The following is a 12159-nucleotide window of genomic DNA, read 5'->3' on the forward strand; positions in this document are numbered from 1 at the left end:
TTCTGCTTCTATGGATTTGGAGATAAAAGCATCTGAGTTAACTAATTGTGGTTCTCTTTTAATTTTTTTTTTAATGAAATCGCTTTATAACTTACAGAAAGCTTACAGCTTAAAGAAAACTTGTTAAAATGTATTTAATCTTCCTTGCTTTTCATTAAGTGCTATAGTTTCTTCCTTTAATGTATCTCCCAAGTGACTTCTTTCATTACTGTTCCATTGTTTTCTTTTTATAAAGATTTTATTTATTTATTTGAGAGACAGAGAGAGAGATAAAGGGAGAGCACAAGCTTGGGGCAGAGGAAGAGGGAGAGACAGACTCCCTCCCTGAGCAGGGAATCCTATGAGGGCCTCGATCCCAGGACCCCGAGATCACGGCCTAAGCCAAAGGCAGCTGCTTAACTGACTGAGCTACCCAGGTGCCCCTGCTGCTCTATTACTAACACTTCATTCTACCAATTGGCTAATAATAGAGCTAACATTTCAAGAATACATACAGTTGGCCATCCCCCATTGAAACATGTATTAACTCAATCCTCCAAAGGTGTTACTCTTATTTCCATTTTATAGATGAATAAATTAAGATACAGTGTTGGGGAAAGGTGTCACACAGTCCACATAGTCTGTCAGGAGACTTCCTCACTCATGTTGGGGTCATTTCTGTACTCTCTTGCTGGTCTCCCCAAAGACTGTCCTCATTCCATCACTCATTACTCTTGCTCTGCCTTTTTCCCCACAGCATGTTTAATGGCAGCATTCTCCTACTTAAAATGAAACAAACAACAGTTATGGCTTATAGACTAAACTCTTATTTCAGAATTTGGGATCTCTGATTCCGAGTTCTGCTGTGGCCAACCTTACATCTCCCTCCCGTCCCCCAAATACCCAAGTTCTGTCTTCCTTCCTTGGCCTGTTCCTCTCTTCTCCGTCTCCACTTGGAACAGCCACGGGTTCCTGTCAGCTGCTCCATATCCTGCAAGTTTTCAGGTTTCCTCAAAACCTCCATATTATTCCCAGCCCTTTCAATGGGATAGCACTTGGAGCTCATCCCATGCCACACAGTTTTAGCATTTCAGGATTTATATTATTATGTTAGCCTTTGATGTCCAACTAGCGAACACATTTCTCAAGGCAGGTTTTAAGCCTTATTTTCTGTCCCTTTCACAGTTTCTTCAAGATTTAATATAGTTCAGGACACAGGGATATTTCCAAGAAATACATATTTATTCTACCAGAAATTGAACTTGATGCCTAATTGCAATTCATTTTAGGAGACTTATAAAACTAAAAATGCATGCCATGCACAGCTCTGGTCTAGAAATTTTACTGCTCTAAATACCAGCACATGGTTATTCCTAATTCTAGCAGCAGCTTTTTCAGTTTGACAACTTGGTTGAAAAGAAGGGTTCGGAAGTTAATCAAAAGGACATGGCACCACCAAGTGGCCCAAAGTGGTTGTCTTTATACCAGTAATTCCTATTCAATAGAGAATGTATAAAAATGAATTGTGTTCTTTCCCCAGCTGATACAAAGTAGTTCAAGGTAGACAGAAGTACTTGATGAATTCCATAATTCTTCTGATTTATGAAGATCACACTTCTCAGTGAAAAATAGCTTACAAACTTTTATTAGAGGACAAGAGCTTTCAAATTTTGAACAAATGTTAACTTTTTTTTCCCCATGTGTGTTAACTCTTGTGCTTTTTATTTATTTATTTTTCTGCTATGCACATTCATTAAGTGCCTCACTCAGGTGCAAAGTCAAAGCAACCTAGTAACGTTTTGGAATCTCTGGGGTAGCAATCTGTTTTTCTTGTAAAATGTCTCCTGTGTTTTCATTTCAGACTTTGTCCTATAACAGACACAATCTGACGGCTGACACAAGCGAGCGACAGGCCAAGGAGATTCTAATCCGACGGAGGCACAGTTTGCGAGAAAGTATCAGGAAAGACAACAGCTTGAACCAGGAGCGCAGGGTAACTGTTGTTTGGTACCATTTGTCTGGGATGAGGAAGGCTTCCAAGAGTAGAACCAACCAACTGCTGTTCTGGAGGTCCTTCTGACAGATTGGCCTGCTGAGGGTTGATTCATGGGAATTCTGGGATGGAGTTAATTGTGTGAAGTTTTTCTAGATGTTTCTAGAACACCTATTGTGTTCCAGGCACTGTTGTAGGCACTTGTGGGTGAATGAAACAGACAAGGCTACCTTTGCGTGGGCCCAGCAATGGAATGTGTTATCTGTTAGCTTAGTGGCAGTGAGTGCTTAAGGAGGAAGAAGGGGAGGACAGGAAAGGGTCAGTCAAATTACAAATTTAAGCAGCATGGCTGGACCAAGCTACATTTGGAAAGTCCTATTTGATCTCCTCAGGGAGAGGCTGCAAGCTGCTTGTGCTGAAACTGCAGAATCACAGCAGCTAGGGGTGCAAGTGTCCACCTTTTCATTTGGCCCAGGGCACTGTCAACAAATAAGGAAAATCATTTTTAAATGACATTATGATTGATTGATTTCACAAAGCAGATACTGCATCTTAGCATTTTTTTAAAATTTGAGTATAATTGATACACAGTGTTGCATTAGTTTTAGGATCGCATCTCATTTTTAATAATATTCACTATTGGGTCATCAGAGACCAAAATGGTAATATGTGAACAAGAAGATTATCTTTTTTTTTTTATGTGAAAATGTGGAAGCACTGATTAAGTTAAAGAAAGAGAGATTGTGGCATTGGAATTGTCAGCTAATCAGCTCTGTTAATACTTTTCATTCTATCATTTTCAAGACTTACTAAAGTAATTAAAACTTAAATATGCTACATTTTTCATATATTTTCTTTCCATATATGTAGGTTCTACTTTTTTTTTTAGTAATACTCTTATAAATAAGTGTGTCTGTAGCTTCTCTTTAAGAAGACTTGATGGTTTTCCTTATTATTTCATTATTCTTATTTCTATGGTCCCACTTTACTTTCATTTTCATTAATACTGATTTCTATTTTATTTTTAGAAGAGAGTTAGTTGTTTAAAGTGAAATAATTATTACTTGGAACTTTATTCACCATCCCCACAGCCCCTCACAAACTGATTTTGGAATAGAGAAGTACAAATTTAATTTTTAACATCAGGGTTTGATATAAGATTTTGAATTTCTGGTACACAATAAATGGCAACTGTAGAGTCTAAGTAAGATTTTCCATGTTTTCCACAGGCTTCCACTTCAACCTCTCGATACTTATCCTTACCAAAAAATACAAAGCTTCCAGAAAAGCTGCAAAAGAAAAAAAATATTTCTAATGCAGGTAATGAATTTAGTTGGAGCAGAATGAGTAAATTTATTAACTAATGTTCATAAAATAGAGAATCTCCTCATCCTTTTTCTTCATGAAGGACAATGAGCTTAATGATTTGCAAGTCTAAAATAATAATATGGTGACTTATTATTAGCATCATGAGCTTTTTGGATGGAGCTTCTGTACACATTATAAATAACTGAGTCCATTATTTACGATAATGTACCATAATGATTCTATTGGATATAGCAAAAGCAAGTGCTGTCACCTGTGATCAGTGAACAGGTAAGCAGAAATAATTTATAAATTTGTAAATTTGCAAAGGTATATTTAAATTTTTACAATTTTCATAAAGGGAGCCATAAATTTTACTTCTGCCCCAAATCGTTAAAGCTTTGACATATAAAGTCTAAATATCTCTTTATTTTTTATTTATTTATTTTTTAAAGATTTTATTTATTTATTTGAGAGAGAGACGGTGAGAGAGAGCATGAGTGAGGAGAAGGTCAGAGAGAGAAGCAGACTCCCCATGGAGCTGGGAGCCCGATGCGGGACTCGATCTTGGGACTCCGGGATCATGACCTGAGCCGAAGGCAGTCGTCCAACCAACTGAGCCACCCAGGCATCCCTAAATATCTCTTTATTTAATGATAATCTTTATGTAGACGCCAAGCCATTTTCTGTGAACCCCAGAAGCAGTATATTAGGATAGCATGTTATTAAAATGTAGGATAAGGGTAACCCCCTTTTATTTTTGGTTGTTTATTTAATTAACCAAGAAGAGGAAAGTCTAATGTCTAACCTGGTGGTGACAGGTGAGATGAGAAATGAGAAGGGAGGCCAGGCAGCACTCATCCACCAAAACACTCTTTCGTCCGGAGAATCTCAGCTCCCATCTAACTGTCCTCCCCACAGTTCTCTAGGACCTGAATTTTGACAACCAGCTAATTCTGATCACGTGTCTTCCCCCTGTTTGGAAAGTGTGCATTGGTATTTCAGCCCTTTTATGAAAACATAAAGGAGAGAAAGAAGGTTGTCTCTGAGATTCCAGATCAAGAGACGAATTTTCAGAATAGCAGCTAATTGCTGGTCTGCTTTCTGTGTGCCAGACACGGAGCAGAGCCCTCCTGGGGTTGTTCTGATGGGGCAGGTGGCAGCACAGTGGCTGTCACTGGAGAGTCTCACTTTGAGAGCCAGCTCCACTGCTTACTAATCTCCTGAAGTCCAGTTACTTGCCCTGGCAAATGGGTGATTCTGAGGATTGAATAGGTAAATGCATTTAAAAGAGCTTATCATGACAGTTGCCTGGCACACATTAAGCCCTTCAGTGTGGGTGTGCACATTCAACATGAATGCCCACAGAGACTGTGTGTTATGCCCAGGTCTGTGGGCTAGAGGTAGTGAGCCCTCTGATCCACCGCCCCCCCCTGCCCAGCCCCCAGGGCCTGAGGGCACAGCAGGTGCTGGACCCGCTCATGCATTGCTGAGTCACTTCCAATCCCTTCTCTCTGACACACTTGTCTACGTTGTCCTTCTTCTGTTCTGCGGTAGGCGGTAACAGCAGTGACTCGGACACAGATGTTGGGACCACCGTCCTCAATCTGCAGCCCCGAGCAAGGCGCTTCTTGCCAGAACAGTTCTCAAAGAAAGGCCCCCAGCCCTATAAGATGGAATGGAAGAACGAGGTAGACGTTGATTCCGGACAGGGGCAGCCTTGTGCCCCCCCAACTCCACACAGCAAAGAGGGGGGCACCCAGACCCCAGGCATGCTACGGCAGCCCCTTCTCTCCAAAGGCCAGTTTGGCCCCATGAAGGAAGACAGTGGGACTGAAGGCGTCCTACCCAAGCCACCACCCAGGCTGGTCCGAAGGGCATCAGAACCTGGCAACCGGAAAGCCCGATTTGGAAGTGAGAAGCCTTAATGGAAATGGCCAAAGCAGAACTGGGATGACTGAGCCGGTGCAGCTAGGGTTCATTACTCTGAAACCTGACACAACAGTGGGATCCATTAATACCCTCCCTGCATCTAAATACTTTCATTGGGTAGTAGAGTCACACCATTGACTGACGGGATGAATGCTTAACTCAAGAAGAGGAAAATCAAAGAAAAAAAGCCCCATAAAATGCCTTTTATGACTTCTCGCTAGCATTTATATTCTTCGCAAGCCTAAAGAAAAAAATTGTGTGCCTTTATTGAACTTGAATGACAGAACTTGAAGTTTTTAACACACCCATGTTGGTGAAAATTTTAATATATACATATATGCCTCAGATTTTATTTATGAAAACCTATGTATATCTGTAATCAGTTTGTAAGCGAAGGGCGTTAAAAATACTCTACACCTTTCCAAGGCGTAAAGGGCAGCTCCGGGAGGACGGTGGACCATCTGCTCAGAGCCAAGGTGTTTTCCCATCCTGAGCTGATGAGCAGTGGTAAAGGAAGAGCACAGCATGGAGAAGGGATGCCTGGTGAACTCAGACTGGGGAGGCAGTCAGAATGTTTGGGCAGATGAGAAGGCCTGGCTCCCAGGATGCAGATGCCCGTGAAACAATGAGTCAGCTGGATTTAATTTGTTCCTCATGCTACCAGATGTTTGAGGGTGACCTAGAGATTCCATCTCTTGTGTGTGTTTGAATGGTGCAAAGAGAAAGGCTGTGTGCATGACACGGTGTATGACAGACTTGGTGGCAGCTTTGGATGAAGTTCCAGTGTGGGCCTTATGGTGTACGTGGGGAGACAAGGCAGCCGCTTACAACTTGTTGGCAGGTTTTACATTGTGCAATACTGGGAGGAGGATGCAGGAGATTCCCTTTCATGCCCATCTATGACTACCTGCTATAGAATTTTTCTGTAGAACATTCTAGAACTTTGAAAACAGATCAGAGGCTCCAAGCAGTTTATAGAGACAGTATTCCAACGTTTAACAAATTGGTGAGCGTTCAGATTTTGAAATTTATTCAGAAAGCACTTTGGAGAATATAGGAGTTGTATTTTTTTTCTTTTTTGCACTACTCTATAATTTATCTTTTTGCCCCTCAATAAAGTAGTGACTCAAATTCTTTATATAAAAATGGATGCTACTCATCTGAGTACTTTTTAAAAGTACAGCAGAAAGACAAGAAGTGGAATATAATCATTAAAGATTAATATTTGAATTTCCATCTTAAACTGTAGATTTTATTGGCCTTTTTTTTACTCCCCGAAAAAATTCCTCTTTAAAACTGAACTGGAGGGATGCCTGGGTGGCTCAGTCATTAAGCATTTGCCTTCAGCTCATGTCATGATCCCAGGGTCCTGGAATCGAGCCCCACGTCGGGCTCCCTGCTTGGCAGGAAGCCTGCTTCTTCCTCTTCCTCTACCCCTGCTTCTGTTCCCTCTCTCGCTGTCTCTCTCTCTTGTGTCAATTAAATTTAATCTTAAAAACAAAAACAAAAACTGGACTGGAACAAGACTCTAAATGTCTGGGTTTAAATACAAGTGAGGCCATGCATACAGTCCCCTGGTTGTGCATTGGAGATGCAACCAAGGATACAAACGACCACAGTATTGTTAGTAGGAAAACATTAATGAATTAGACTATACCCAGAAATCACCAGGGCTGTTTTCCTATCCTCTCCCTTTAACCTCACCAATGTGGAGAAATAAATCTACCCTTTCTCTTATCTTCCACAGTCTGGGGATACTGCTACATTGGGAGTGAGGTAGAGGGAAAGATAAACGTACAAGGTACAAGTGTATGAAGAGCACAATTTCCTTCCCAAACTCTTCCATGTTGATCAGTGAAGGCAGGACAGACACCATTTGAAAACTGTAAGCTTAGGACTCTGTGCCAAGTATCTTAATTTTAAATGAAAATATTTATATAAATAAATATATGTAATATATCTATTTCCTCCTGAAAAGAAATTAAAACTGACTTTAACTTAGAATTTTATTATAGGAATGTGATTCATCAAGAGATGGGATATATATTTTTGAGAATGCCAAGAGTAAATTTTTAGAACTTAATGAAAAGAAAGTTTAAAGTGGAAATTGACCTTAAAAATACATTTCCTGATTTTTTCTGGTATCCTAGAATAATAAATATTATAATATTATAATAGATATTGTAATTTTCTGGAACCAAAGGAGAAAACATGGAAGTTTTTATTGAATTTCTTCTTGTTAAGCAGGTAGACAAAATTCAGCTTGCACTGATTAAAAGTCATAAAGAATTTGGTTGACACTGTATGAATTTAAAAAAAAAGGAGCACTTATGTCATCTTATTATCAGTTTAATTTTCTTATTTGTTAGATGACAAAAGCAGTGAAAAATAAATTTGACTTCATTTTGTTTTTTCTCTATACTTTCTTTTTTCCTAATAAAATTATTAAGTTCTAGACATTATAGGAGAAAATATGAAATGCTTTAAATATCAAAAGTCCAAATTTCCTGTACTACAGAAAATCCCCAACCCTTTGTAAATGACTCCCCTAATTCAAGTAATACTTGATCCAACCAAAGTTCCAGTGTGACTATACAATTTTGATGGGACTTTGGTATTTGTTGTAACAAATTTGACTTAAACTACCTATAAATGCAAAGTCTAGGCTTATTTCTTTACCTGTAATGCTACGGGCTGACTGTTGGGAACAGGACAGTTAGTGAACAACTAGAAATTGGCTCCAAAGTTCAAAAGCTTAAAAAAATGTGCGTTTTGTGTACAAGCTCCCAGAATATCTGGAACGAAATTCCCTTTAGCGTTTACTAAGCTTTGTAATGGGAGAGGGGAGTGTTTATTTATATAAAGAGCATAGAGAAGTTATTTATTACATGTCTCAGTATGTTTTCCACTTGTCGTACTGCCCAAATCATGTTTATGTTAAAACTGGCATTTTATAAAAAAATGTAAGAACTGTAATATTGTTAGTTTGAAGTTCACACTTACTTTCCTCTCCAAAGAGTGATTAAAGAGATTTCTTTGGTTGAAGTAGGTGTTGGCATTATCTGCCCAAGCCTGAACATTGTATGTTGATTTCCTTTGTTAAGATGAACGAGGAATGCTCAGGACTCAACTGTCGGATGATCTGAGAGAGAGAGAGAGAGAGAGAGAGAGTGTGTGTGTGTGTGTAACTTTCAGAGCAAAATGTGTAGCTTGCTGGTACTTTATATCCAACATCTTAACCAGGCCCTTTCTTGAATCTGCTTGTAAGGCAGAGAGAACTCCCATCGGGGTAACTGCTGCCTGGCTGTGACCATAGCATTTTGTTCAAGAGAAAAGACACCCTCCTTTAGATTTTTTCCAATGTCATTCACTCCACATGTGGCTGACCCCCTCAAACGTGGTCACCCCCTGCAGAACTAACCCACATGGTTAGTTTTGAACGTCTTCTTTAATGTTGCAATGGTACATAGTTTTTTGATCCCTTCTGTCTTCTAACTTCCTACAATTTTTTCAAAGAAAATTCTATTTTACTACCTCTAAAAATAGTCAAGAAATACCGGTCAGTTCTCTTACCTGTCTCATCAGAGAAATAGGTGTTTCTTTGTCTAGAGTTAATGTATCTGCTGTCAATGGATTATCAAATTTTTGATCTGCATAGCATATTGATGATTTTGAATGGCTGAGAACCGACTTCAGGGGTTTCATGTTACGGATGTTTCATGGGGATCTGTGTGGTATGGAAGTGCCCTGTCCAGTAGACAGAATGCCAACAAAACACCCTGAATTAAATATGCAAATGTTTTTCTTCTCCCTCCTTTTTAATTTCACTGGGTCCCGTCATCACTACAAGTGGTAAAAAATTTGCAATTTAAATGAGGGCTCTCTGTGTATTTGGTAATTATGCTTGCCAAACAGAAATTTTATGTATGTAAACCAACAAAGAATTTCTCTTGGTTTCTGTGAAATGTACAAAAACCTAAGTGTTGAATCAGTATGAAGTGGAAACAGTTAATGGAATAAAGATAAAGATATTTTAATCACTATGGATAAAATAATGCATCACAAGAAATCAGGACAGCACCCCAATTTCGATTTTTGCTTTTATATATCAAAACCATTTTCATGTGTCTAAAATGGGATCATGATACCTGGAATTTGTGAAAGGTAAGAATTTAAGAGTATTACAAATTTGAGTTGCTTTAGCTTCAAATATGCATCATATCTCAAAACAGGGATAACATTGTTAACTGTGTTAAAGAAACTCAAATGATGATTATAACTGGTCCATTAATTTTCTCTATGTAAACAGACCCTTGTAAAGTGTTCAAAAATAATGCATGCCTTGGAATATTCATGCTGCCTTCCCAAGCCAACTCAAGCAAGACAAATTAGGTGGATGCCATCAACTGTCTTACCAGATTTATGGTAAAATTTACAAGATTATGCAGGATTCTGTACCAACACATCAAATTTTTAGGTTTTCACTAACATATAGTTTTTGGCACCTACTCAACAAGGTTTACTGTATTCGCTACCATAATTATGTACCCGTCGGGCATTCAGTTCAAGTCCTTACCTTTAGCTGGAGAATGAGTTTGAAAGTGTTACAACTTGACATACTTTCTTGTTTTGTTCATTCCTAGAAGATGGCACAGTGAAGGTGCTCTGAAGGTGACCAGGAGAAAATGCTCGCTCTTCTCCATGTCATGACCGCCTGGCACTGTCAGAAGTTGGCTTATGATGCCAGGGCCTAGGTTCCAGCCCAGCCCACAGCACAGACCAGGGCAAGCCCGGGTCATGTACCCATTCATGTGCACTCAGATCTGAGGGCCAGGCCCCATAGTCAGCAGCAAACGCGTTTATTACATCAGGTTCATTCCGGAGAGTTCATGTGGTTTCAGTTTCATTAGGCAAACTCAGATAGGTTTAGGTGGGTAAGCTATCCCACAAAAAAAAAATTCTCAGTCTGGGTAAGCAGCTGAGTCCCAGTGATTCAAAATAGAAGAGATTCTTTAAGCCTAAAGAAAGGTCATCTCCTATTCAATGTTGTAAATTGCAACTATTTTTCCCTCCACAGTGTATGCTTTGGAAAAAAAAAACAAACGGATTTTTACTTATCAGGATGTAGTATAGTTTACAACAAGGCTGATCAAAATATAATTTTTTTATTCGAACAAGGTCCTTAGTCCACTTTTATGTTATAGTTTATGCTATGTAATTATGGGTAATAATTAACACCTCCTTCCTTAATGTTTATAATTATCTTTTCCCCTTGAGGAACAGTGCAAGCTGTTTGAGAGTATCCAATTCCAAATTAAAATCAGCATTATCTCTTACAATGTACTGAATCAGGAAAACAGAAATTGTCTATATTGTGTTCGTACACAGCTGTCTGTGAAGTGGTGAGTTTAGGTGATCTGTTGGGGAGAAATGAGAAGTCTACCGTAAAATATTGTGTTAAAATAAGTTAGTATTTGTGTATCTGATTAAGTAAAAATAAATCCTACTGATGAGATGTCATCTTAAAACAATTTGCTTGCCAAAGATGTGCAATAAATTTCAGATTATGTATACATTTGGTATTAGCATATGGTTTGAAAAGCCAAATGCTTGTTGTTCTTATTATTAGGATGCGTTTTAGCCTAACTGGAGGTTAACATTTCCCAGTGCTTCAGGACCCTGACTTTACATATACAGTCAGGATGCGGCAACAGCTCCTAAAAATTACACTCAGAATAAATGATAACACTTTGTTATAATTTTAAAGGGACTGTATTATTAAAGAAAATTATTACTACATAAATGGCAAAGTTCTTTGGGAAAATACAATTTTAGGACAGAAAAACAATTTTTCTCAGTCCATCACCCTGTTCTGAGAAGAGCTACATTATACATCATCCTGGATAGATCTGTGGGAATCTTATTTCAGAGACTTCTGGAAGGCTAAGGTTTCCAGAGGGAATAGGACATGGGAAATCACCATGCTGGCTTTTACTGTACATTCCAAATAAAAAGCTATCCCTTCTAGCAGGTGCCCCAAAGCTGGAAATTTCCCCTAAGCAGATTGACTCCCCCAGGGCTCCCCCACAGGTGTCTAAACTTCTTATAAAAGTGTCCCACAGAAAAGACGTCTCCTAATATTGAGGACATGCAGGGAACAGTCTCTCATAATTGCCCACACATGTTCTCTTACAGAGGACGGGGCAGAATGTCTCAACACTCATTACTAGCTAACCTTGTCTAAGCTCTGCCATCCAGTGCCTCCCCGGGGGTCATATGCTGACGGTCCCTAGGCCTTTCAGATTTCGTGCCCTACCTGATTCCCTCAGTGCCCGTGACTTCTCCCTCCCATCCCCCTTGGATGACTGCTCTCTAGGGATCTTTAACATCAAGTCCACTCAGCATTCACCAGCATGAATTCTTCAGTGGCTCCCCCTCAGCTGTGGGAATAAAAGCTCACTCCTGAGCATGGTCCACGAACTACTTCACGATCTAACTCAGGGACTCTCACCTCTGAGGCACTCTGGAGTCTGGTTCTAGAGGTCTAGGGCAGGCTCTGGGCATCAGGTGACTCTACTATGAAGCCAGAACCATTGATTCTTGCCCCTTCTGTTTGCTGCAGGCTTAACTTTTGACTCACACACTTGGGTTTTGGAGCCTTGCCAATGTTACTGCCCTGGCCAAACATGCCCCACTCCCTTTCTGATTTCTGCTCACCGCTCTCTGGACATGAGGGCAGAGGTATACCATCCCTCCAAAATCTTCTAGAACCCAAAACTCTGAGGCTCATTCACAAAACTTAGCAGTTGGGGCTGGTAAAATGCTGAAAGGATGCCATATTCTTTATAAACTTTTGAGGCAAGTTCAATGCCCCTAAAATAAGATTCCATATACTATTAAGTTGAACTATGTGAAAATGCAGGTAATTTTGACCTAGAAAAGTAGCAATT

At 39.5% G+C, this 12159-nt stretch overlaps 1 protein-coding gene across 4 annotated transcripts in view; it reads left to right on the forward strand.

Moving 5' to 3' along the window:
* SLC9A2 (solute carrier family 9 member A2) overlaps window positions 1–10780 on the forward strand; it is a 98963-nt gene extending 88183 nt beyond the window's left edge. Inside the window, exons 10-12 of one of the 4 annotated variants that reach the window (XM_082747160.1) lie at window positions 1841–1972; window positions 3202–3292; window positions 4835–10780. In XM_082747160.1, the coding sequence (XP_082603286.1) occupies window positions 1841–1972; window positions 3202–3292; window positions 4835–5205 (594 nt within the window). In that variant the 3' untranslated portion in view covers window positions 5206–10780. The remainder of the gene's footprint in view (window positions 1–1840; window positions 1973–3201; window positions 3293–4834) is intronic. The other 3 variants (XM_082747161.1, XM_082747162.1, XM_082747163.1) reach the window with 3 other exon arrangements.
* Window positions 10781–12159: the final 1379 nt, after the last annotated feature.

The sequence above is a fragment of the Mustela nivalis genome (assembly GCF_964662115.1).
Source record: "Mustela nivalis genome assembly, chromosome: 8".
In the NCBI taxonomy this organism is placed as follows: domain Eukaryota; kingdom Metazoa; phylum Chordata; class Mammalia; order Carnivora; family Mustelidae; genus Mustela; species Mustela nivalis.